Genomic DNA, 24,252 nt, shown 5'->3' with positions numbered 1-24,252 from the left:
ACTTAAGAATGCGAACTATAATGTCGAAAATAATTTTTAAGTCATTTTAACGATTTAATAATGCTTCCTGGTTAGCTGTTTTGAAAAATGTTCAGACATTTTTTAAAAGCTATAGCCAGTAACAAAACATATCTGATTAAAATAACGCGTTTCACGGTTTCTGTTCACTGCCTGCAGTAGCTAGTCGTATTGAAATGCTGCCCCCTTGTGGCCGTTCTTACCGCAGTCCCACTCATCAGAGCTGTCGGAGCAGTGCTTTCTCCCGTCGCACCACAGCGTGCGGTGGACACACTCGTGATTGTTGCACGCGAGCTCATTATCATCGCAGATAGCTGCGGGATTAAAACACACAGAGTACAGCGCAATTAATAAGACATCTGAAAACCTATCCATGCAGAAACTCCCTTTATCAACTCTGTGTGTATTCACCAGTGACACTAAGGTTACTTTATACAGACAGATAAGCTTCCTATGCTCTGAAATTTAAGTTTAAGTTAAATACGACTTAAATATGACCGTGTGTGTGTGTGTGTGCATGTGTGATTCTGTGTGTATGTGTGTGTGTTTGTGTCTGGGTGTGTGTGCGTTCGTGTGTGTGTGTGTGTGTGTGTGTGCACGTACATGTGGCGTCTAATCAGAGATACCTCCCTCAAGCTAACCAGCCTGGGTGTGTACCCTCACTGGTACAGCAAGCCCCAGGACTTTAGTGAATGTGACAGAAGCGCAGGGTGAGTCGGGCACATCTCCCGCTCGCTCGTCGTCAGCACAGAAGTAAACATCCCGCCATGCTTTAGGGCCGCAGAGCGCGGGGGGCACCGTGTGTGACCTCGCCCGCGGCTCCCTCCCCACGGACGCACACTCACTGCAGTTCCTCTCGTCCGCTAGGTCCGGGCAGTCTGGGAAGCCGTCGCAGATCATTGTGTGCTTGATGCAGGCTTTGTTGCTGGGGCATTCCCACAATCCCCTCTCCTTACAGCCTGGTAACAGGGAAAGGTCAGTGAATGCGCTGTCCTCTTGCGGGCAAAAAAAAAATGGACGTGTGGTCTCTCTGTGACTCAAATTTCTCAATAATTCAGAAGCATTCAGTTGCTTTTTATCGCCAAGCATAAAAACCAAAAACCAAGCATAGCAACCTGCAATGACTTAAAAAAAAAAAAAAAAAATTTGTTAAATGAAGGTAATTTGTTCTGGCATGTCAAAACATGTTCAGACACTCCCGCTGAAACAGTCACCCCGCGTGCAGGTACTTCTGGGCGTCTGAAGGAACAGGGTGACATTGGCCCCCAGCAGACCGTGTTCAAGAAGGAGAAAATGTGCCGCTCTCCTGTGTATTAGCATTAGCGAGCGGAGAGCGATGCCGGCCGTTTAGCATTCTACGAGCACCAGGCGTCCTCTGATAATATCATTAGTCTGGGTCAATTCAATTCTGAGTCGGCGCAGTCCGGTGTGACTGTCTGGAGAACTTTCTTGTCAAAGATGATTTGTGTCTCTCCCAAAAGACGCCCTGGGAAAGTATCACGGTGCCTTCGTAAAGTAAACCGTAAATCTATTTACACAAACAATAAATCCTATTATAGAAACTCAACTGCCCCCCGCCCCCCATCCCCCACCCCCCGGGCAGGGTCAACTATTCTCTGTTTCAAGATATGCTGGGACCCATTCTAATTTCTCTCATTTGTCTCGTCCCGTCTTGTTGGCCCCGTGCAAGAACAAAACGAAAAGACACGAGACAAGGTGAACCGGCAGCTGGAGAATAGAAATGATGAGACGAGCCAAACCCTCCCCCCACCCCCGCCAGAATGTGACACGGCAGTCTGCTCTCTCACCGCAGTGCTCTTCATCGCTGTCATCGTCGCAGTCCATCCGTCCGTCACATCTCTTGGAGGACAGGACACACCTCCCCGACCGGCACTTGAAGTGACTCGGGGAGCACTCTGTTCACACACACAGACAGCATCGAGATCAGAGGGGGGCGGGGCAGTTCCAGCTTGGGAGGGGCATTAACACAGCGTCACTGTAAATGAGTAAGCATGCTCAGTCAACCTACCCTGTACAAATAACGGGTTAAAATAAAACACATTAAATAAATAAAATTACATTATGCGAAGGCAGTTGTGGACAATTCCGATTCCTCGAGTCCACTTTGCTAAGTCTAGCCAAAAACTACTGACAAAGGCACAACAGCTTGTTGTGTTTTTGTTTCTTTCGTTTGTTCTGAATATGCTGAAATAACCACGTAGCCCTTCTTGATGAATAGTGACACAATCAACATCTTCGTTTGCAGAGACTGAACTGCGCTTGTTAGCACCTGCTTTATCCTTGATAGCGCAGACAGCGAGATCTTTCTCACCCTAAATACATCCACGTATCTGAGCACCGGCCATGTATTGTGGCATTTTCACACATCATGACAGCTTGATAAAGCCAAGAATAAAAAAAGAAGGAAGTCAGCAAGTTACTCCGGATTCGTAGAACATGAATAGGAGAACACAGGCCATTTGGTGAACGTTGAACAAAAACAAAGGAGAAAAGTAGATCAGTCAATTTTACTGTTTACTGTGGTCTAGTACGTTAGGCTAAAACAGCATTTGGTGGATTCATAATCCCCTTTTTTTTCCTTTTAGAACCTTTGTCTCTTTCTCCTTAGCCAAAGACATTTTGAAGAGGTAAACAGTAAAGGGGATGGGCGGCAGTGTAGTATAATGGGTAAGGAAAAGGTCCCAGGTACAATTGCCGGGTAGGACATCGCTGTTGTACCCTTGAGCAAGGTATTTGACCTGCATTGCTTCAGTATATATCCAGCTGTATAAATGAATGCAATTTAAATGCTGTGTAAAAATGCTGTGTAAGTCACTCTGGATTAAAGTGTCGGCTAAATGCCTGTAATGTAATGTAATGTAATGCTTCAGCTGTCACATATTTTGGCAGGTGACCAGCATAATTTGGTGGTCACCCAGTAGAACATAAAACACTGACCGTCTACGTCCGGGTCGGGCAGCAGACAGGTAGTGTTCCCCTGGCCGTCCTCGGGGAACTGGGTGCAGTCGGTGTTCTCAGGCCACTGCAATCCCACAATGCCGAGCACGGACTCGCACCGCTCCTTGGAGTTTCGGCACAAAGACCTGAACACAGACGGACACACAACATAGCGACTTCCTGTGTACAACCACAGACACTTTACAAACCGCTAAAACTGAATACGTCTATGGTTTTCTACAGTTACTATAGCAACAAAAACCCAATATATTTTTAGCTATCAACTGCAGAATTTAAGGTTTTTTAAGGTTGTTTTTAAATGAGTAAATTTAATCAGGGCGGCACATCATCATTGGGATAATTAATTGTTTGACCAACACACTGTATAAAAAACACACCACGCTTTCCTACTGAATGGTGGAGAAGACACGATGTTCTCGTTTTTTGTCAATTTCTCCCACTCTAATTCTTCCCCTGTTAATTTATGCTCTTTTCAGCCACTGCTAAATCAACAGCTCTTAAAAGTAGCCAATAAATTTATATTCGGAACAGTTATGTTAACATGGCAATGGCAGGTTTGTCCAAAATGGCAAGTATTTGTACAAAATGAATTTTAAATTATATGTATCCATAAATATAAGCACACAATGCATAAACGAGCAGATAAAAATGTGCATGGTTCAGGTGGACACAGTGGTCATTACATTACAGGCATTTAGCAGACCCTCTTATCCAGAGCGACCTACATTGTATCCAATCATACAGCCGGAGCAATGCAAGTTAGGTACCTTGCTCAAGGGTACAATGGCAGTGTCCTACCGGGGAATCGAACCTGTGACCTTTAGGTTACAAGACCAACTCCTTGGCCATTACACCACACTGCCGCCCCAAATGATAGATAATGAGTCACAGCAGTTGTAAAAAAAAGAGCTACTGTACCGGCAAGGAGGTACTTTCTGATGGCTCTCCGGGTCGCACTTGGGCACCAGGATGGTGCAGGCGAAGAACATGAGGTACTTGTAGCAGTTGGTCTGGACCAGAGCCGGGAAGAGAGAAGACTCCCAGCTGATGGACGTCTCCTTCTGGGTCTGGTGGCCCAGGTAGTTGGGGAAGCTGGTGGTGTTGTAAGGCAGATTCATACAGAGCTCCAGCGTGATGGGCTCACACTGACCTGGAGAGACAAACGCAAACCGGGGTCAACTGGGGGGTGGAGAAGTGCGTCCTGTAAAACAGTATTTATGACATTAAATCACATACCAGGCAACCTTGTCCAGGGTGACGTGAATAGCTTATGTTTGTGCCTTTCCTACGCGTTTGCACATCCGGATGTTTAGCTGAAGCAATTCCAGTTAAGTGGATTGTTCAAGGGTAAAATGGCTGTGACCAAGCTGGAATGTGAACTCGCAACCTGCGAGTCACAAGCCCGGTACCTAAATCATTGCGCTACACAGCACAGGTTCCTGGCTGTTGCAAACGTCTGACCCACTGCTAACACCTTTCTTACAGAACAAATCTGTAATTCGCCAATTGACTTTTGATGCTGTACAAGAGCAAAATACCTAACAATCAAACTTAAAAAAGCCAAATGCTTTCGAAGTGCTCACGGCTCTGTTGTAGCACATTTGGGGACTTATTTGTCCTCACAGGCAATCCAGTTTTTTTTTTTATTCAAATGTTGAGAAAGAGTCGCCAATTTTGGAGTCACACTTACTACAGTTGGAGCCGTTGGTGCGGCTGTCACAGGGAGTATTTCCATGGCAACCGTGAGTACATGTGGTGGAGATGCAGCTCGGTTGTCCAGGACTACATGTGCTCTGGCCTGTAAAAAGATTCCTTTTGAGATTTGTGCCGAAATAACAGCGAATAGATCCGAAGACACGCGGATTCTAATCAGGGTAGCATATTAGCAGTTGCTGAATATAACACGTTCATATTTCATAGGCGTGCATGGCATGATCCAGCCCCAAATATGTAACATGAAAAGCTGTATTTGGATTCAGACTAAATGTTTCAAGCCCCATTGTCACTACCGTTTTTTCAGCCTTCGAAAAGCAATAAATCATTATGGTACACAAACAAACAGAGCTTTCCACATGATTTTAAGGGCCAGAAGTCGTGGGACCATTAATGTTCTCAAAACCAGCACTGCACACAAAACAAGCTTTTTCTCATCAACTGGAGGAGGTTTGCTTTTTTTAGGTGTTCAGTACGTCATTGAATCAATCAATTCTCCATGTCAGTATTTGATACCATGACAAGTAAAGTTTTAAATATCTGTCCAGATTTTAAAATAATAATCTTCAAAAACATTCAAGATTTATGCACTTACAGATACATGGACAGGACCCTGCTCCCCCAACTTTGGGAAAACATGTTTTCCCAAAAGAAAAAAAAACCTTAAAAAAACTTTCCTGTTTGTCTCCCCCCACCCCCACCGAAAGGCTGAAATGAGATCTACATCCTTGTACACCAGGGGTGGCCAACCCAGGTCCTGGAGAGCTGCAGGGTCTGTCGGTTTTTGTTTGTCGCTCTGCACTTAATCGATCAATTAAAGCAGCCCATTTCACAGTTAACTCACCTCGCCTGGTTTCTTTGGGCTAAGCGGTTATTTGTATTTAAGGTGAAAACAAAAAACAGCAGACCCTACAGCTCCCCAGGAGTAGGGGTGGCCACAGCTGTTGTACACAGTATATTGCTATCTACCACCTTAGGAAAGACTCAAAATAAAAACAGTCAGGTGAGGGCTAATGAGAAGAATCAGTCGTGGATTTCTCTGACGTAACTCAAGCGTTCAGGCACAGTAGTGACCCAACGCGTGGAGTCCCCCGAGACAGGGGCTCAGGCGTTGCGCTCACTCTGATGGTGGGTGCAGTTGCCTTCGTCGCTGCCGTCCTTGCAGTCTTCCTCTCCGTCGCAGACGAAGGCGGTGGGGATGCACTGGCCGCTGCGGCACTCGTGGAGACCCTGGCTCTTACACGCTGGGGAAAAACCAAGAAGCGCAAAGTCCAATCAAATCAAAATGTATTTATATAGCACATTTCACAACAATTCACAGACAACCCTGGCCTAAACCCCCCACAGGAGCAAGCCTATAGCAACAGTGGCAAGGAAAAACTCCCTGTGTCAGATGGGAAAGCAGGTCATCTCACCAAAATAGATTGTGGCTTATGAAATATTACTTATGTTAAGATATAAATGTATGTGGCCTTTATTCTAAGGGGCGCTACATACATTTAAAACAAGAACTACTTGGATTCAGTTGATTAAACTTTTCAGAGCTCTGCAAGTAAAGCACACAGCAGGCTGGTGGTTTGCTGATCACATGATTAGGGTTAATCACATGACTGTGCAGAACGCGTGTGACTCACAGCAGTTGACCTCGTCGCTCTTGTCGATGCAGTCGTGGTCTCCGTCGCACAGCCAGTCTCTGGTGACGCACCGCCCGTCCCCACACCTGTGCTCCTTGGCCGGGTCGCACTCTGAAACGCAGCCCTCAGATGTCAGCCAGAGACAGCTCTGAATGCTTTCACAGCCTAAAATACCTACGGAGATGTATATTTAAGTAATGCACAAACCCCAGCTCTCCATACACCCACAGAACAGATGTGGCAGATGTAAAAAAAAAAAAAAAGGAAAAAAAGGTATTTTCAGGGTGCGTAAAAATACCTTGGCTGTGAAGGCATAATATAATATTCTCATTTCTGTTTTTTATCTGCAGGATAAGGGAGCTGGTTATCAGAAAATAGTACCTGTACCAGCTATTAGGATCACCCTAAGATTGCAAATCAATAATCACTTAAAATTATGTAAAAGGAAAAATTTAAAAAGTTGACATATGAGAACTGCAATAAAGAAACAATACTCAAGACAATAGTCAAAAGAACGCGCGGTTGTGATAATAACAATGACCCTGCCGCAGAATGGCAGTCGTGTGAGCAGCCAGCGTTCCCGAAATGCCGTTTCCGCGCAACTGTCGCCTGTCTCCGCGGCTTTCGTCCACGTGCGCACAGCCCAACGTCAGCCAGGGGGCGCCGAGCGTGACTCACTCCCGCGCCACGTCCGCTGTGACTCAGGAGACCGTCGCTACAACTGCCTAGGATTAAGGCCTAGAGCTTGGGCACCCAGGGTCCCATTCCCTTGCTGTGTCGCACGCCGAGCATTGTGGGAGTTGTAGTCCTACACCAGCCACTGTAAGGTCAGGAGGTCGTGGGAAGCTTCTAGAATTATCTAAAATATCCTATATTGCATACAAATAAACTGGCTGGGCCAATCCAAAACATGAGAAATAAAACATTGAAAAAACAGAAACTGAACTACCCTTATAAAATGAGATCCTATCACCTTATTGAGACATTAATACACAGTGAAAGGGTTGTATGTGGACGAGAACGAAACAGTGGGCGGTACTGTAGTTCTACAATCAATTTCTCAAGGTCTATGTTTTTCCGACCCACGCTGTGCTCAGTTAGCAGGTCAAATGTAAGACCTATTACAGCAGGCTATAGGTGGGCAGGGCCTGGATTTCTAACCATAGGCGATGGGACTGTCGCATCCGTCAAAAATAGACCACAGTTGTCTATTTCAGAAATGCGATGGACAGGCGTGCGGGGGACTGGAAAGCACCATAGCCCCAAGTAGACCGCCTTTCCCGTAGTCGTAATGGAATGCTCTGTGCTCTCATCTGTTCCACATGCCATTTTGAACGAGTGCGCAGTTGTGTATGGACTGTGGAGCGTCGCTAGGCTTTAGAGAGAGTACTGGAGAAACCGTGCACGAGGACAAGCTTTCAAACGTGAGTAGCAGAACGAACGTGGGAGGAGTGGGAAGCTGTTAGCAGGCTGAAGCGTTGTTGTTAGATAACAAAGCTCGGGTGCCGGGGAAACAATGGGCATCCCTCTCCGGCTCCTCACGCCCAACGGTTTCTCCCCCCCCCCGCCCCCCCCCCAGCCCCCACCGGAAAGTTCCGGAATAATCACTCATCCCGGAGGAGATGATCAGCGGGGGCCGACCACGTGCCGGAAAGACGTGGGCGGGGTGGGGGTTGGGGGATTGAGAGAGGGGAGGGGACGGGGGATGGATGGATGGGAGGGGGGGGTGAGAGAAATGACACTCGCCGCAGTTCTGTTGGGGGGATTGGGGGAGGGGTGGCGGGGGCCGGGTAATGAGGCTCACCGCAGTTTGGTTGGGGGATTGGGATTTGGGGAGAAACGAGACTCACCGCAGTTCTGCTCGTCGCTCAGGTCTCCACAGTCGTCGTATCCGTCGCACACGAATCCGTGGCCCAGGCAGCGCCCCGTCCCGCACCGAAACTGGTCGGCCTCGCAAGCTGGAGACAGAGGAAGAGCATGGCGGGGGGTTAGCTGCAGCGCAGGGGGGGGGGGGGGGGGGGGGGGGGCTAACTTGGCTCCAGGGCCCTGCGCATGTTAAAAACCGGCTTCGCCTCGCCTCGCTCCCTGAATGAGGGGCTGAGGGAGAGAGGGAGCGGTGTTGACTCATCCACGGCATTATGCTCGCATCTCAAAGAATTCACTTGAAGCAGAACCCAGCAAAACACAGAAGCCTCTCTTAGCAACCGTGAGAAAAAGAAAATAAAATGGTGGCTTTCAAAGATGAGTAACCCCTTTTAAGGGTTGACTTGGGGACCGTATACATTTGATGTGGACTCAGTTACTGCCAGCGAGTGGGTTTTGTAACGCTGGACAGAGCTGGAAAGGAAAACTGCAGCACAATTCCTGTCCAATATCAAAGAATCGCTCTTTATTTCAATGCCCACTTCCCCTGAAATAGAAGAACACCAATAATTTCCTTCTCCTCTTCCTCGTCCTCTCGGAGAAGAAGAAGCCGCTTGGCAGCAGCTGCCGCGAAACGCTGAAATCCAATCGCGGCAGACATTAAGACCGTCGGCACGGAAACGCAGCGGGCCGTGTGCCACGGAGATCTGTCAGTTCTGAATTTAAGACAGTACAGTAGGACGGGACGCCGAGGACGTGGAGCGTTGCTATTTTAATACGCCCTTGAGGGTCGGGGCACTCGTACGCCATTTTAACGGGATTTACTGGGCGCCTGAATCCTCTCGCTAATCAGACGGAAGAGCTCGCAGGAACACCGGCGTCGTAAATACTGCCTGTAATCGTCTGACAAACCGAATCCGTCGCAACTCCCGATACCGGCACTCCGCCTCCACCTGCGCTAATTAAAGGAAGACACATTTCTCAGGCAGCGTTCTGTCTGCCGAAGACCAGCCGGACAAAGTATCAGGACTAATTATTTCCCCTCAGACTGGCTTGTCCGAAAAACTTGGCTTCCCTTAGAGGGCAGGGGTGCGTAACTACGACCCATCCCATACCGGTGTTTGCACTGATTCAGATGGTGACGGAGTTAATGGGTTGAGATTTTCGGCAGTGAATAAGGTCCCGCTCAGTCCAGAACATTCCGGCAGGGGCAGGAGACAGGCTCTGACTTGCTCCCCCCCCCAGCTTTAGTCAGGGAGGGGTGACCTCGGTGTTTGACTTTTTCACACCAGCGTCAGGGATGATATTTGCAGTCTGGCAGAGGCATCCAGGGGTGGGGGCGGGGTGGAGGGGGTTGGGGTGGGGGTGGGGGGGACAGGGGTTTAGGGTCTAATCTTCAGAAACGAAGCTCGAGATCTGCAATGCCAGGTCAGAGCTCAGCACCGCCACAGTCAACTGGCGCGGAGGGGGGGGGGGGGGGGGGCAATTGCAAAATAATTATTAACAATTACAGAGTGGAAAAATGGCATGCGCCTCTGGGTGACAGGAAAATTGGGATTTGATTCTAATGTCAACTTATCAATCGCAGAGCTGTCAGGACCGAGTCCCATCACAACGCCACAATCACACAAAAACAATGGCGCGTTCGCAGCGTGTCATTTGGGTTGCGTCACATGAAGCCCAAAGAATGGAGGGAAGAACGTCAACCCATATGAACCTGGTGTTCATCAATTTATGTTTTTAATTACCAGGGTCCTAGATACTGAAAACCTTTTGGTTCTCAAACTCGGTCCTGGAGGACGAGTGTATGCTGGTTTTCTTTCCAACTGTAATCTGGGGTCCCCAGTCTTATCCAGAAAGGGCTAGTGTGGGTGCACACACCTGATTCTGCTCATCAACCACTAGAGTCCGCACTGGCCCTTTCTGGATAAGGCATTTAGTCGTAATATTAACTTGGTTTTTTGCAGTGTGGATGACACCTGGTGAACTCCCCGGGTTAAGCTGGGATACAGAAGGAGCCGTTGTCACGGAGACAGGATGGGGAGGGCACAAGGATGGGGATGGGGGGGGGGGGGCACTTACTGCACTCTGCCTCATCGCTCCAGTCGTCACAGTCGTTGTACCCGTTGCACACCAGCTTCCTGGGGATGCAGATTCCTGTCGAGCACAGGAAGTGATCTCGTCCTCCACACAGAGCTGGAGAATTAAAACCGACAGCAACAACAAACACACCATTTATATTTATGGGCCACTTCACCCTGCCAAAGCAGACGATAAAAAGATTAAATCAATTATAATAGATTTGTTTTTTTTAGCAGCGTAACCTGCCCACATGATATCCATGGTTTTGCAAGATAAACGGAATGAATCACAAACAATATGAATCATTGTTTAAAACCAGCACAAAACACAATTAACACATTAACAGTGCTGACTCCACGTAACCTCAGTTCTGCATCTTTTTTTAGCCAGTAGTAAACAACAAGGAATTTTTTTTCTGTTTGAGGTTTTCTTTGAGGTCTAAAATGCACTGCCATCAATCTACAGTTGCTATGACTAGTCACCAGCTGAAAAATTATATTAACCTAGAGGTTAATTTGTGTTCTGCGACTGCCTGTGCACGTTCTGAATTGTTCTTTAAAGCTTTGTTGTGCGTGCAGTGTGGGGTGGTATCTTTCAGTTTAAGAGCCAAGAAAACACATAATAATTACATATAAGGAAATCAAAAAGAAAAAGATGAAATTTTTATATTAAATGTATGGATATAAGCTGCACGTAACTATTTTTTTTAACTAACAGGGATGCTAATACAGATACTTTCAAGTATATAAAATATTCAAAAAAATATAACCCCAAATTGAACTGAAGCACAATGAGACACTTGTGCTAATTCGCGGGTACGCAGCCGTGACGTCACCCGTCAGAAAAAGGAAAACAGAAATTTAAAAACACAAACAAACAGGCGGATGGCACAGGACCGAGAGAGCGGTGTGTCCAAGGCCGCTACCCACAATCCCAAAAGCCGCGGGAACGCCGCGGTCTGGCGCTCTGACGTCAACGGGCCGCTCCTGAAGGCAGCCGACAGATTTTGCGGTGGAAAAACAAACCGGTTAATTCAGTAAAGGCTGGCGTACCTTTCCGCCTTTCCCTCCGTCTGTAAGCAGTACCGCTGGACACATGGCTAAGGCACGCGAAGGTAGCTTTATTTTGCTAACTTCCCTTTGCTGAAAACCTGGAGCGCTTCCAAACGTTTAGCGTTCAGATAACGCTTTATTGCCACCGCACTGAAATTGCCTTTGAGTGTCGCCCATGGCGATGTGGGTACAGTGTGGGAGAATGCGAGAATGCCATAGAAATGTTTGATATGAAAGACCGATCAGAGACACAGCAGAATGGGTCCTCAGATGGTATCGCCGTACTCAGTTGATTTTAGTTGGCCAATTTCCGACATTTTTTTTTTTTTTTTACCCCCTCTCTTTCTCGACCAGCTGGCAATCTGTTATCTAAAGACCCTTTTGGAACAAGGGGCCGTTTGTAGCCAGGCCAGATTTTAATACCTCAGTATGGTCATAAGTGTGTTAGTACATGACCTCAGGTCTGGGCCTAACCACAGCACACCCCGACACAGCGGGGCCTACTCAAGCAGGAGCTTTTCCACACATTGTAGCGGTTACTCTAAGTGCTCGTTCATGGCCACCGCCCATTCCCGCCATTCACCAGTCTTAACGGGTTTAATAGTCCTTTATTCCTACCCAACGCCGTGCTCAATCAGGCACTCACAGAAGAGCAGTCAGGCACTCACAGAAGAGCAGTCAGGCACTCACAGAAGAGCAGTCAGGCACTCACAGATGGGAAGTTGGGCACTCGCAGACAGGAAGTCGGGCACTCACAGACAGGAAGTCGGGTACTCACAGACAGGAAGTCGGGCACTCACAAACAGGAAGTCAGGTACTCACAGACAGGAAGTCAGGCACTCATGGGCCTTACCTTTGTCGTGTTTGGGGCTGTAGCAGACCGCGGCGGTGGCGCCTCTATCCGACGCGGCCGAGCCGTTGGTGAACTGGGAGCAGCGCAGGAAGTCGGGCCAGGACGCGTTGAACATCTGGAGCACGGGCTCGCACCCCTCACGCGCCGCCTCGCAGAAGGACATGCAGGGGAACACCAGCCGCCTGCGCGTGGGAACAACGGGAGAGCGGTCAGCGGTGGGGGTGGGGGGCGGGGGGGAGGGGGTTGTATGCCCACGGATGGCGAGACTAATCACACGCGATGAGTCAGCGGGGTCACACAAGGCTTTTAGCAGCATGTTTCTACGGATTATTGTGGGTGTGAGTATGTGTGGATGTGCACGTGTAAGTAAAAAGTATGTGTATGTGCACATGAGCAGGGTTCATTATTACTCTCTTCAATTGCTGCCATTGTCACGGGTGTTCCAGCAGTTTTGGTAACCATCTTAGCACACAACTCTGTCAAACGTTCATCTAAATGGAAATTATTTAGACTGACTGTAGTTGATTTAGGATACACGTGCACATAGAAAGCGCCGTGCTCAAAAGATATTCACGACGGCGCTTTGTCCAATGGCCGTTGACGCTGCCCTTGGGTGTGGGTTTGCAGCGCTGGGGAATCCCGGGTGCTGTATGGGAGTCTGAACGCGCCGCGCCGCGCGTCTTCCCCGGGCGCTAACGGGGGCACGCGTTTCAGTGACTCACTGCGTTATTTTCGGCGAGCGCAAAGCTCCTCTTGGACGGCAGTTCTGCTTGATGGCCAAAAAACCGGTGGAGCCCCCCCCCCCGCCCCCTCCCCCCCCCCCCTCGCTCACAATGAGGCACGCGGCTCAAGTGTGATTAAAATATTATCAGGTTCTGCTTCCGCGATTAGACACAAGCCGGGGTTTTAACCGCGTCGCAAAAATACGCATCTGAGAATTACAGGGAGCAAGCCTTTTGGACTTCCCATTAGAGAAATGAAATACACTGCAATATATTGCATACATGTGGACTATTTTTGAAAAATGTATGGATAAATCCAACTTACAGCACAGTATTGTAGTATATTTAAATACCAGAAAATGGCAATAACTGGTATATTTCCCATAAATTGTTGTGAAGTGAGTACAATATCTTGATAATGAGCATCAGCAGTGAATTAATTTTTTTGTTATTAATGTCTTTCACATTTCAGGCTGCCACTGTACCAAATTCCTCTCTTAAATCAGCATATCTCCTTCTGGGTGGGGGGGTGGAGCGGCGGTCACATGACCTCTCCTCAACAAGGGGCCAAAGGCCAAGCGGGAGGGGGGGGGGGGAGGTTGGGGGTCAAGGGTCACCTATTTGCATACCTTTCCTCGCCCTCGCTGATGCATTCTGGGAGGGCCAGGCTGCAGCCAAACAGCATGATGTGGCGGTAGCAGCTGAGGCGGTAGAGATAGCTGAAGAACTTGAGGAACATCTCCACCTCAATGCTCTTCACGATGGCACTGCTGGACGACTGGCTGGTCTGGTTGTAGGGCAGCATGTGGCACTGGCTCTCGCTGACGTCCGAACAGGCATCTGGAAGCCACAGGAAAACCATTAAAAGGCCGCCATTTCATGAATGCGCATTGCTTCCCCAGCAGGGCACTCATCCGAGAACCACAGAGTGCTAGGTTAACATGAGCAGAGAAGATGCTAGGAAGCCAATGTCAATATCAAATGTCATAAAAAGCAACTCAGGCTGCAAGTCAGCAGCCAGACCGCCCTGTATATTTCTCCTGCCTGGTGGGGTAAGCTAAGTAGGGCTGGGCTCAGATACTGCTTGGATGGGAGACCTGACAAAACTAGCTCAATGCTGGAAGTGGCATTAGTGGGTAGGCAGTCTTCCCCAAAGACAAGGAGAGGAAAGAAACCAATGCCTCAGTGAAACCATGGGAACGCCGTGTTGTAGGAATTAGACAGCCAAGATCCTGACTTCACTGGTCATCAAAGATCTCCAAGCATTCCCGACAAAGAGATTGGGTTGCCTAGTATCAAACAAATGTGTGGGAAGCATCCTGGCCCAGAATGGCAGGTGTTCATGAAGTTCACAGATTAGTGGCAGTTCAGGTGTGTTTGCCCCTTCACTTTAAAGCATTTTTGAGAGACTGAGAAGAAATAAAATGAAATATGACAATTAGGCTTTTCTTCCTTAACTTAGCACTGTCATGAAACACTGTATTTTTTAAGCCAAATAATTTAGTGGGTAAACAAAATATCTATAACATCATGCACCTCTTGCAAATGCACTGGAATGTCAGTTCAAAGCGACAGCATTCTTGTAAGATTACAATACTTACAGGCTTAAGAATTTAATACAACATAGTTTGCCTCTGCTTGGTAATGTAATTCAGTTCATCATATCAGTGCACACTACAGAGTTAATGGTCCTTGGAAATGCCTTCTTTTTGTTCATTTGCATAAGCATCTCCACCCAGTGCAAGACGTATGAGCAAACCATTAAAACACATTCCTGAACCACTGCGTCTGTTCAATTGACCGTGATAATGGTTCTTCCCAGTGGATTGCAGCTATGAAATCCAATGATTCATTCTTCAGATCATAATAGAACACAGAAAATTTCTTTGAACATTTACCCTGTATGGGGCAAAGTGTTAGATGTGATTCATCTATCCATTTTTTCATTAAAAACAAAAGTGCCGTTTTAAATGCTAGTGCACTGCTTTGAGCCACGCCACAGACATATATAAATAAAATTCAGTCCATACAACAGATTGCAAACAACACTGAAAACACAACTAAATCATTGACTGTACACACTTCTGATCTATATTGATTTGATTAGACCTGTCAGCAGGCCCGAAGCAAAAGAAAGTAAAACACAAATGGAGCGCTTAAAAGTGTGAAGGTTCTGACTTTCTAACCGCTCCTGTACATCTCATCTAAAAGGAAGCTTTAGCTCTCTCATAAGTAGCAGTTAGCGCCTAGCCTGACGGGTTCATTGTAATTCTCCGGATATTTCGCTGCCCTCAGAGCAGGGAATGATTCAGGAATATTTGCGCTGTGATTTATCTTTATGGCGCTTGGACCGGCCCGTGGAAGCAGCCTGTTCTTCCCTTCACCAAGGGGGGTCAGCGCTGGAGGACAACGCGGGGGTGCTGTATCAGGATTCCAGTCACTCCCGCTTTGCAAAGGACACACGCTGAAACCGTGCAATGATAACTGCGCCTGCCGTAGCTTCCATTAGCCGAGCAGAACAAACACAAAACGGAAATCAAATTTAAGGCAAGAGGAAGGATTAAAATGGCAAAGAGTAACTGTATTTTTTTAATTTCTTTCTTAAAGTCAGATAGAAGAAATGCCACATTCAATTAATTCAATTTTATTCCTTTTTTTCCCCATTCCAACCTTCAATAGATGTGTAAACACACAACAGGGAAAATGTATGGCATTAATATTGCAGTGCCATTGGGTAACATCCATGTTTTTACTAGCAAGGCCAAAGAAAGAAACTGAACTGATTGTTCTTTTGCTCCCCGGGTCCAGATGTCTCAAAAATGCACATACGCAGTCTTGGTCATTTAGGCCTCAAATTTGTGCAGGTAATGCGAGAGCAGCGATACGCTGGAATGTGCCTGAGGGCTAACCCGGCTAATTCGGCCTGCGACCCCCCCCCCCCCCCCGCCATACCCCAGGCCCTTACCCTGGTCCACAGAGGGGGTGACTCTGTCCCGGGGGGTGGCCAGTGCCGGTGGACCCAGCGTGGACAGGGAGGTCACCCACTCCGGGGTGCTGGTGGACGTGTCCCGGGGTGGGGTGGTCAGCGGGGGGTCAGAGGGGCGGGGCTTCCAGCGACCCCAGCCCTGGGCGGTCTGGTCACGGCCGGCGTCCAGCGACGCGGACTGCGTGCTAGGCTCCGCCCCAACCCTCGCGGTCGCCCCCGGCGATGCCGTGTTGAGCAGGGTGAAGGGAACACCGGTGGTGAGGGCACCTTCGCTGGTCGACAGCGTCTCCGTCTCGCTGCTCTCCAGGATTCCATTTCCGATTATACCTGCATTCACATCAGGGGATTCAGCGCTTTTATTTATTATTTCATTTTATCATTTTATAAACATTTATGTACTGCTTATGAAGGAGATAAGAAGCTCTTATGAAGGGCTATTCATAGAAAGTGATGCCCTAGAGCAGGGCTGCCCAATCCTGTAACTGGAGATCTACCGTCCTGCAGGTTTTCACTCTAACCCTAACAAAGCACTCCTCATTCAAACAGCTAGAGCAAGGCTGCCCAACCCTGTTCCTGGAGATCTACCATCCTGTAGGTTTTCATTCCAACCTTAACCTCATTCTTCAGCCAGCGACCAGATTAGAGCTGCAAAGTAAACCTACAGGACAGTTCATCTCCAGGAACAAGATAGGGCAGCCCTGTTATAAAGCATTAGCTAAAATCAATTCAAGAAACAAACATCTGTAAACAACAGTAAACAAGTGCTTACTTTCAGTTCCCCCAATAACCTACCACATAAAGCCAGACCAGGGATATTAAAAGTGCACGTATACATTTTTGTACGGACGTGTCTAAATATAAATATTCCGACAGCTGTGTCTAAAAACACCAGTGACCAGAACAAGACTTATAAATACCACGCCATGCGTGCCTGAAAAAAAAAAAGAAAAGAAAGAGGAGCCCTGACTGACAGCATCTGTTGAATTACTCACTGTTCTGGAAGGCGGTGTATTTATTTGTTTTGTAATGACGAATTTGAGTTTGTCCAAAAAAAAAAAAAAATGTAAAAAATGTACTGCCTTTATGTCCTCAACATGCCTCATAACAGACACTTACAAATGGAACAACATTTTATTATTTTATTATTATAAGCTATTATGACTTGGGGGGGGGTAGTTGTTTACAAAAGCAAATAAAAGAGAGCCCACATTCAAAACAAAAAATATATATATCATAGGTATCTTGGCAACATAGTTCCTTTTCAGCTCTTTATTGTGGGCACTGAAGAAAAATATGTTTTGGCCTCAGCTACCCTCAGTGTTTTTACAACGCCCTGCTGTCTGCACAACAGACGTGCACTTTCTGTCACTGTATCCTACTTCGTAAGTCTGATAGCAAAGGTGAACTGGAGGACTGGTCAGTCCTTCATTCCAGTGCTGACAGTAATCAGTCATATGCCCCTTCCACAAAACGACAAAATAGAGAAAATAGGAGGTAATCAGACAGCTAACGGCCAACTGTGACAGGATGATAAAGATGCATGACTCATGGGGGGGGGGGGGGGTGAAGGGTTCAAATCTCTTCAGGGAAAGTGAAGCTGTACCTTCGAGAAAGGTATCCATTTCAATCCGGAATGCTGAGTCAACAAGAAGGTTACAGGGGAAACGGGACAGAGCTCAGACAAGAATTAACCCTTTGAAGAGTAGGATTTTCTTTTTTTTTTTTTGGAATGTTCTTTTCAAAATTTCAAGTCAGTGTTCTAGAACTCCACGGCTTAGAGCTGCCAGTATTGATTGCTACATCAGCATTAGAATGTTCAGTTAAGAACATTCTAATCACATATTTTGTGCTCTCACGCCTTAAAGGGTTAAACAAGTCCCGCATTGGAAACACTCACACACCCTTTTGACCGCTGCCATTTCGCGGGATGTGTGTGTGTGTGCTCCTATGAAAACAGTGCTTTTCTCAGGGAGACAAATCAGTGAGGAGCTTATAGTTTCCATACATGATTGGCTGAACTGGCTGCGATAAAGGGAAGTGGGCACTGCTCTTTCAGCAGAACAGGAATGCGGCCCAAACAGCAGGATGTGCCTTTAGATGTCCAGACCCACACCCTCCAGGGAGTCTGTTTGGGCTTTTTTGTAGTATTTTTTTTTTTTTATTCCACTAAACTGACCTCCCACCGCCTTCCTCTTAAGACCCACAGCTGCGGAGCTGTAAAACCATCCATGTTTACGGCCCACCTAAGAAAAATGTTAGCTTGCATTCCTGTAGCATGGCAATAGCCAAAACAGAATGGCTTCAAACATATATTTTCTTTATACATAGATGTCAAGACTAGAGAAATGTGGTGCATTATTATTATTATTATTATTATTATTATTATTAGAACAAATGTAAAAGGGGTGTGATGATAGATTACTTTTTGAAAGCTGGTGGATGTTGAGTGGGGACGCAGAGCATGCTGTGCAGTAAAATGTTTGTACTCCATGTACTGAGCAATGGAGATGCCTTTTGGTTCCAGCTTTAGGAGCCATTTGTTTGCACTGCGGATAAGGGCTGTTGATGCCTCCTTCTGAAGCACTTGTTTTGCTGGGCGCAGACGCGCTCACGGGCCAGTGCGGAATCTGTTGTGGTGCCAGCCGTGACTAAACTAGCGTACAGCTGGCCACGGCATTTCACAAGGGCAGAGAGGGAGAGTTTTATTTGACAGGGGTTTCGTTTGTCCCGTCTTGCTGAACAAGGGCGGCTCCTCCGGTTGATAAGGCGTCTGCCGTCTCCCTGTGGCAAAAAGCACACGCCACTGCAATTTCAAACGACCGCACACTCTGCATTGTCAAAGTAAAACGTTCCACTGCGACATATCCCGTCTGAACGAAAGAGCATGATTTAGACTTCTGGTGTGTGTGCCCGGCAGAACTCCAGACACCTGAGGGGTCCATTTATGGCCTAAAGCCCAATAAACACACTGTTCCTCGAGTGCTGACTTGTGTCCAACAACACATACAGCAGACTGGTGGTCTGAAGAAATGTGTCCTTGTTTCAGAGAGAAAGAAAAAGGCCCATCGCTTTTGAAGTATGCCATGCATAGAATCTTCAAGGGAGAAGAGGACACATTTCATCTCGGGCAATTTTGGTACATTTGGGCAGAGAAATACAAACAACAGAAGCATTGTTTGCCACTATTGTAAGAGAACACATTTGGTGTGAAAGGGTCTTATCCTAATGTGATGGGAAACAACAGATGCCCTGGTCTGTATTAATGGGCCATGGAAAGCACATGTCAACAGGCCAGTCATTACACTGCTCGTGTCTGTAACCAAATATAACCTTAGCGCTACACAAACTGGCCACAGTGAACAACTGAAAACACCCTCTTAAAAGTCGGCAAGACGAAGTCGAACGCAGTACTCCGAGGATAAAGAAGGACTATTATACAGAAAGCTCAAGATTCTTTGTTTTAAAAAAAAGAAAAAAGAAAATAAAGCTTGACTAATTTCACCCTCGTGTTGTTAATTCTCCCGAGGTTGCTTTTAATCTGCCAATGCTTCGATCCGCGTTGCCGTGGGAATACAAATGGCCGCCTCCTCGTTTCGTAAGTTTTGTGTGTATGCCGCGAGTGAGTCACACGCTTCTGCTGACATAATTAGATATCTGGAGCTTATATTCAAAGCCTGCGAGTCAATGCCATCTGTGGATGACAGCAAAGGAAATGGGGGACGGGGGGGGAAAAGTTTCTTCTGCATAATAATGACACACAGAGGAAATGACAAATATGGTCATTAGCAATGTCATTTTCTTCTAACATGTAGAGCTGAATGCCAAAAAAAAAAAACGCTTTTACAATATGAAGCATGTGAAACGCATTCGCAGAGGAATGTTTGCTTCTTTCTGTCTCTACACAGCTTTGAAACTCATGCCCTGTCTTCGCGAGACACGCCCACCTACCTCCGCACTGATCCAGCTGAAATCGAGCAGGATAAAGACATTTAAATACACCCTCTCTGAAGCTACGAAGTGCCCATGCCTGCCAAACTATATTTATAAATGCAGCTCACAATATCTAATTAAGACCAAAAAAGACTCGCACGCAATTGATTTAATTATAAGCTGTCAGAGCACACCAGTGTGTTAAATTAATGCTTACAACCATCTGAGATTCTCTCCCTATTTTTTATTTATTTTTATATTTTGTTTACCATTTGCAGATTCCTGACCATGAAACAGAGAAAAGGATTAACCCACAGTATGGAAAACAAAAGATGAAGAAGAGTCACACATTGCATGTGGTTATTTTTGGTCATTTCTGTCTATAAATGTCTATAAAAAAAGCAAGTTAAATTTAATTTGGTTCAGAAGCAGCTGAGTCCAATTTTGCATACACAATGTGCACATGCTCCACATTGACCTGTAATTCACTGAGTGCATGAAAAGAAAATACAACAGTTGATTGATTATATGACGTATTGAGTATGATACAGTACAATTCTAAGTCTACATGTTATTACACAATGTCTCTGCTCTGAACGCCAATGATTGTTACCCCAGTGTCATAAATATGAATAGTCAAAACACTGTTCCCTGGGAAAAAATATTTCAGTTTCCCCCAGAGAACAGGGAGCAGTTTTCAGTTAAATGCTGGAACACACTAACAACAGCAAGTGATCACATTAAAGATTCAAATTTTGTTTGCTGGTGTTGATGTTTTTTTTCTTTTTTTTAAGAATATGATTGACTTCTACGGTTGAATGACCCTTCTTCCAAAGCCAGAGATGGATTTGGAATATAAAATCCTGCAAATTCTCTGCCACCCACCAGAGAGTAGGAGGGGGGGGAAAGAGAATGACTCCAGCATATGACAAAGCAACATAACGCTGGTGATATTTCAGTGAAAACGCGCGCCACATCTCAATGCACTCCCTGACGCACCACACGTTTTTGTTCTTTCAAAGAAAGGATGCTTTTTTTCGGTTTCTTACGTTTGAATGTACGCCACATATTTTGCTTCATAATTCTATTAAAACCAGGAATTGGAAATTTCACACTATATAAACTCACATGTGCGGCATTAAGTGCATAATATGCATTTTACTTGATTAGCCAAACCTATAGATCGGACATTCATTGATAAACTTACAGCACAGCAATGTTAGTATCACAGTACTGTTAATGTACTGTAGTTTTGCAAGTACACAAATATGAAATGTCTACCCCACAGACACATCACAAGACTCATTCCAAGGCATTCAGTTTTCCAAACTTTGACGTACATCTAATCGAAAGGTATTTCCTCCACCTTCATTTCTTCACACGAGATATATTGAGAGGTGTCACTATAAAACTAGCCATACAGTCAAGACCTTCCCATTTCCTTCACATGACACCATTCATGCTGCTTTGATTGTGCTCTCTGCTGCAAACCGTAACACGGAAAGCAAGCTATAAAAAAATGTATGAAAATCCCATTCTCTCTCCTTCATAAGTTATAGCAGTGAGTAGAGATACCGACCAAGAGATACACATGTATAATGAGAGGAATATGTAAGTCAGGGCTGCTTACCCACAAAAGCCAGGAGGATGACCAGCAAGCAGATGAGGGCACAAATGCAGGGGATCAGGATGAACAGGAGGAGCCGGAGGTACTTGGTAGATCCCAGCTTTTGAGAACAAGCATCCCCCATATTGTCTTCATCTGTCCCCAACACCTGTTTCAGGCAGGTTGCAAACACTCAAACCAAGGAGATGATCACACAACTATCAGCTGCAGAGCAGGGTTTAAAACAAACTCTGATTGTGCCCAGGGACGTTAAACGTGATACATTACGATGACAGGCTAAGATCCCTTAGGCTACCCATGCTCTATTTTAATACAGTGAGGCTAATTCAGTCAAGTTAGGACGCGACGGGGGGACGGGGGGGGGACGGGGGACGGGGGACGGGGGACGGGGGGGTGCGAAATTATACAAAACTTAATTTGTGAACAACGGCAATCGAATACAGAATTAAGTCGCAATGTGTTAAGACCCATGAAAAAAAATAATTATAAGGACCCCGAAGAGCTGAAGCATGAACCTCAGTGGTTCCTTTAGATAGATTACTGTACGACAAAGTTACTGGCACAGAAAACAAATAATGATACCAACATGTCAACAACATTATTATTAATAATAATAATAATAATAATAATAATAATAATAATAATAATAAAATTGAGCAAGTGGAAAAATCACTTACGATTAGACAGCTTACCTGGCAGCAATGCCACAGCAACAAACCTTTACTCTTTCACGCGTTTTTATTAGAACAACCTTCAATAACGCACCGTAGCGTTTAAGCGATAGGCTAACGTGGTTATAGTTTTAAAACTTACATTGAAGGAGACTTTTGGGAAGCAGTAAAGGGCATGATTCGGATTTCAGCAGAAGGCAACCAGTGCCTCTCTATCTCTGATAACGAGTTTTAAGAGAGAAGATGTTCCTAACGTTGTCAAAGCTGAGCGGTATGCCGCAGGGTCCTAGAGCGAGCATTGCATATGTAACAGTGCTATTTCGCATCTCTTGGTGTTTTTTTATCTTATTTATTTATTTTTATATACGTAAATAAACCCCATTATAGGCCAACTATGAAATTACGTTGGCGACTGAACACTCTCCCCACAGTGTGCATCATCATACTGTTAAGGATAGAATTTATTTATAGATAAGGCCCTAGGTGAGCTACTAACATGACCAACGTAAGTGGATTGTTTCCTGTCGTTTTCAACACCAGGGCAAATCATGGTAAAACACCTGATGACACAGCTGATGGGGTTAGGTACCCTCGTCCTGTATAGCCTACAGATCATTTACACTGACGAAAAATATAATAAATATATTTGAAACAACTTGCATATAAAGAATTCGCTAATGAGACAGGTAGGACGTCACGATTCAACATTTAGCGCAATACAACATGCAATTGCACGCTTGACGCGTGCTGCTATGCGGTCCCTACCATAGACACGTGCCTATGGTCCCTACAACCTGTGCGTTTGCGCTAGGACCCAGTACCATAGTACCACAGTCCCCTGCGTCCTGTGAGACCCGTCTCGCCGTCTATTTTTAAACAGGTATTTTTCACTTCAGACTTTCCATTCCAATGACAGTGGCACTATACAGCATGAGGGTCTGAAATCTCATCTTGGGAAGAGGAATATTTTTAGCTCGTGGAGGGGAATCGGAGCTCGTGTCTCCGCTAGGTGTGAGGTGGTGGTACAGTGAGGAGACGAAGCTCCACGCCGCCCCTTCCCCCTCCCCCCGTTTAAAATAGCTTCACACAATTCAAAACAATTCACCGGATTTAACCTTCCGAGCTATGGGACTTTCGGAAACACAATATGCTGTTAATGAACTACTACGTCAGCAAAGAGAGACACATAGGAATGCAAACGCATGCATCCCCATGGCTGTGAGTTTCATTTTACCGTGTGCCACTGAAATAAACTTTTAAAAACTTTCCGCTAACGTTGAATTTCCATTCAGAAATACAGAGCTATACATTATCATTCATAACAAGAAAACACTCGGAACCAAATTCTTAAAAATGAAAACGGAATAAACCTGGCAAAATCATTACTCAGTTTGAGAGAGTTTAAGAAATCAGTCACTGTAAATTGATGTGGTCAAAGCCGCCAACGAAACAGCGATTATCGGCCCTTTAGAGGTTTAAAAACAATTTATAAAACCAAAATAACTAGATGTCACAATTTTATTTATAATTCTTCAAAACACGAAAATACACAACCGTATAAACTTATAAAACAAACTGGCCAAAGCTTAGAAAATAAAATACACAAAATATAAAAACCACCAAATAGTTTACCACTTCTAGTCTGTGAAACTGATTCCTATAGGCTACTGTACGCAGAAAAGTAGATTCTTGTAAAAAAAAAAAAAAAGTTATAGAAAGCCCCATGTCAATCATTTAGTGAAGAAGCTGACCGATATGAAATAATGAATATGTGGAAAATGTATTGCATGATCTTACCGCGCTATTGAGACCGACGTGTGGGCATTGCTCTCCAGAGTCCTGAGAAAACTGTTGCATTGATAACATGACAAGGCGGCTCTCGTCAATGCATTTCGCTCCCGCTTTCCCCCTGCCCTCCCGCGTCATGAGATTTCAGGGGACTGGGTATCTGCAAATATACCACAATTTGCACTCTGCCGGTTCATGAGGCTCGCGGGGGTCTTTCTCGTGCATTATCCTAAACTCCACCCTCGCAGGACAATTTCAGACCCAACCCACATATTTTGCCAACATTCTTCTATTATTGTGGGGGGATAAATAAATAAACTCTAAAAAGTGTAAC

The 24,252-nt window shown here is 45.8% G+C and overlaps 1 protein-coding gene across 4 annotated transcripts in view; it reads right to left on the bottom strand.

The window, feature by feature from the left end:
• corin (corin, serine peptidase) overlaps positions 1–24,121 on the bottom strand; it is a 28,572-nt gene extending 4,451 nt beyond the window's left edge. The window contains exons 1-15 of one of the 4 annotated variants that reach the window (XM_064345197.1): positions 23,928–24,121; positions 21,463–21,607; positions 15,882–16,229; positions 13,546–13,756; positions 12,195–12,376; positions 10,290–10,403; positions 8,195–8,302; positions 6,345–6,455; positions 5,832–5,954; positions 4,688–4,795; positions 3,916–4,147; positions 2,977–3,122; positions 1,827–1,934; positions 864–977; positions 222–332 (exon numbers count right to left, since the gene is read on the bottom strand). In XM_064345197.1, coding sequence (XP_064201267.1) covers positions 222–332; positions 864–977; positions 1,827–1,934; positions 2,977–3,122; positions 3,916–4,147; positions 4,688–4,795; positions 5,832–5,954; positions 6,345–6,455; positions 8,195–8,302; positions 10,290–10,403; positions 12,195–12,376; positions 13,546–13,756; positions 15,882–16,229; positions 21,463–21,607; positions 23,928–24,056 — 2,290 coding nt within the window. In that variant the 5' untranslated portion in view covers positions 24,057–24,121. Of the gene's footprint in view, positions 1–221; positions 333–863; positions 978–1,826; positions 1,935–2,976; positions 3,123–3,915; positions 4,148–4,687; positions 4,796–5,831; positions 5,955–6,344; positions 6,456–8,194; positions 8,303–10,289; positions 10,404–12,194; positions 12,377–13,545; positions 13,757–15,881; positions 16,230–21,462; positions 21,608–22,136; positions 22,373–23,927 lie in introns of those variants that run through there. The other 3 variants (XM_064345199.1, XM_064345198.1, XM_064345200.1) reach the window with 3 other exon arrangements.
• Positions 24,122–24,252: the final 131 nt, after the last annotated feature.

This window comes from Anguilla rostrata, chromosome 7, assembly GCF_018555375.3.
Source record: "Anguilla rostrata isolate EN2019 chromosome 7, ASM1855537v3, whole genome shotgun sequence".
Classification (NCBI taxonomy): Eukaryota; Metazoa; Chordata; class Actinopteri; order Anguilliformes; family Anguillidae; genus Anguilla; species Anguilla rostrata.
The sequence above is the reverse complement of the archived record's forward strand: the minus strand, read 5'-3'. Positions and strand labels throughout refer to the sequence as shown.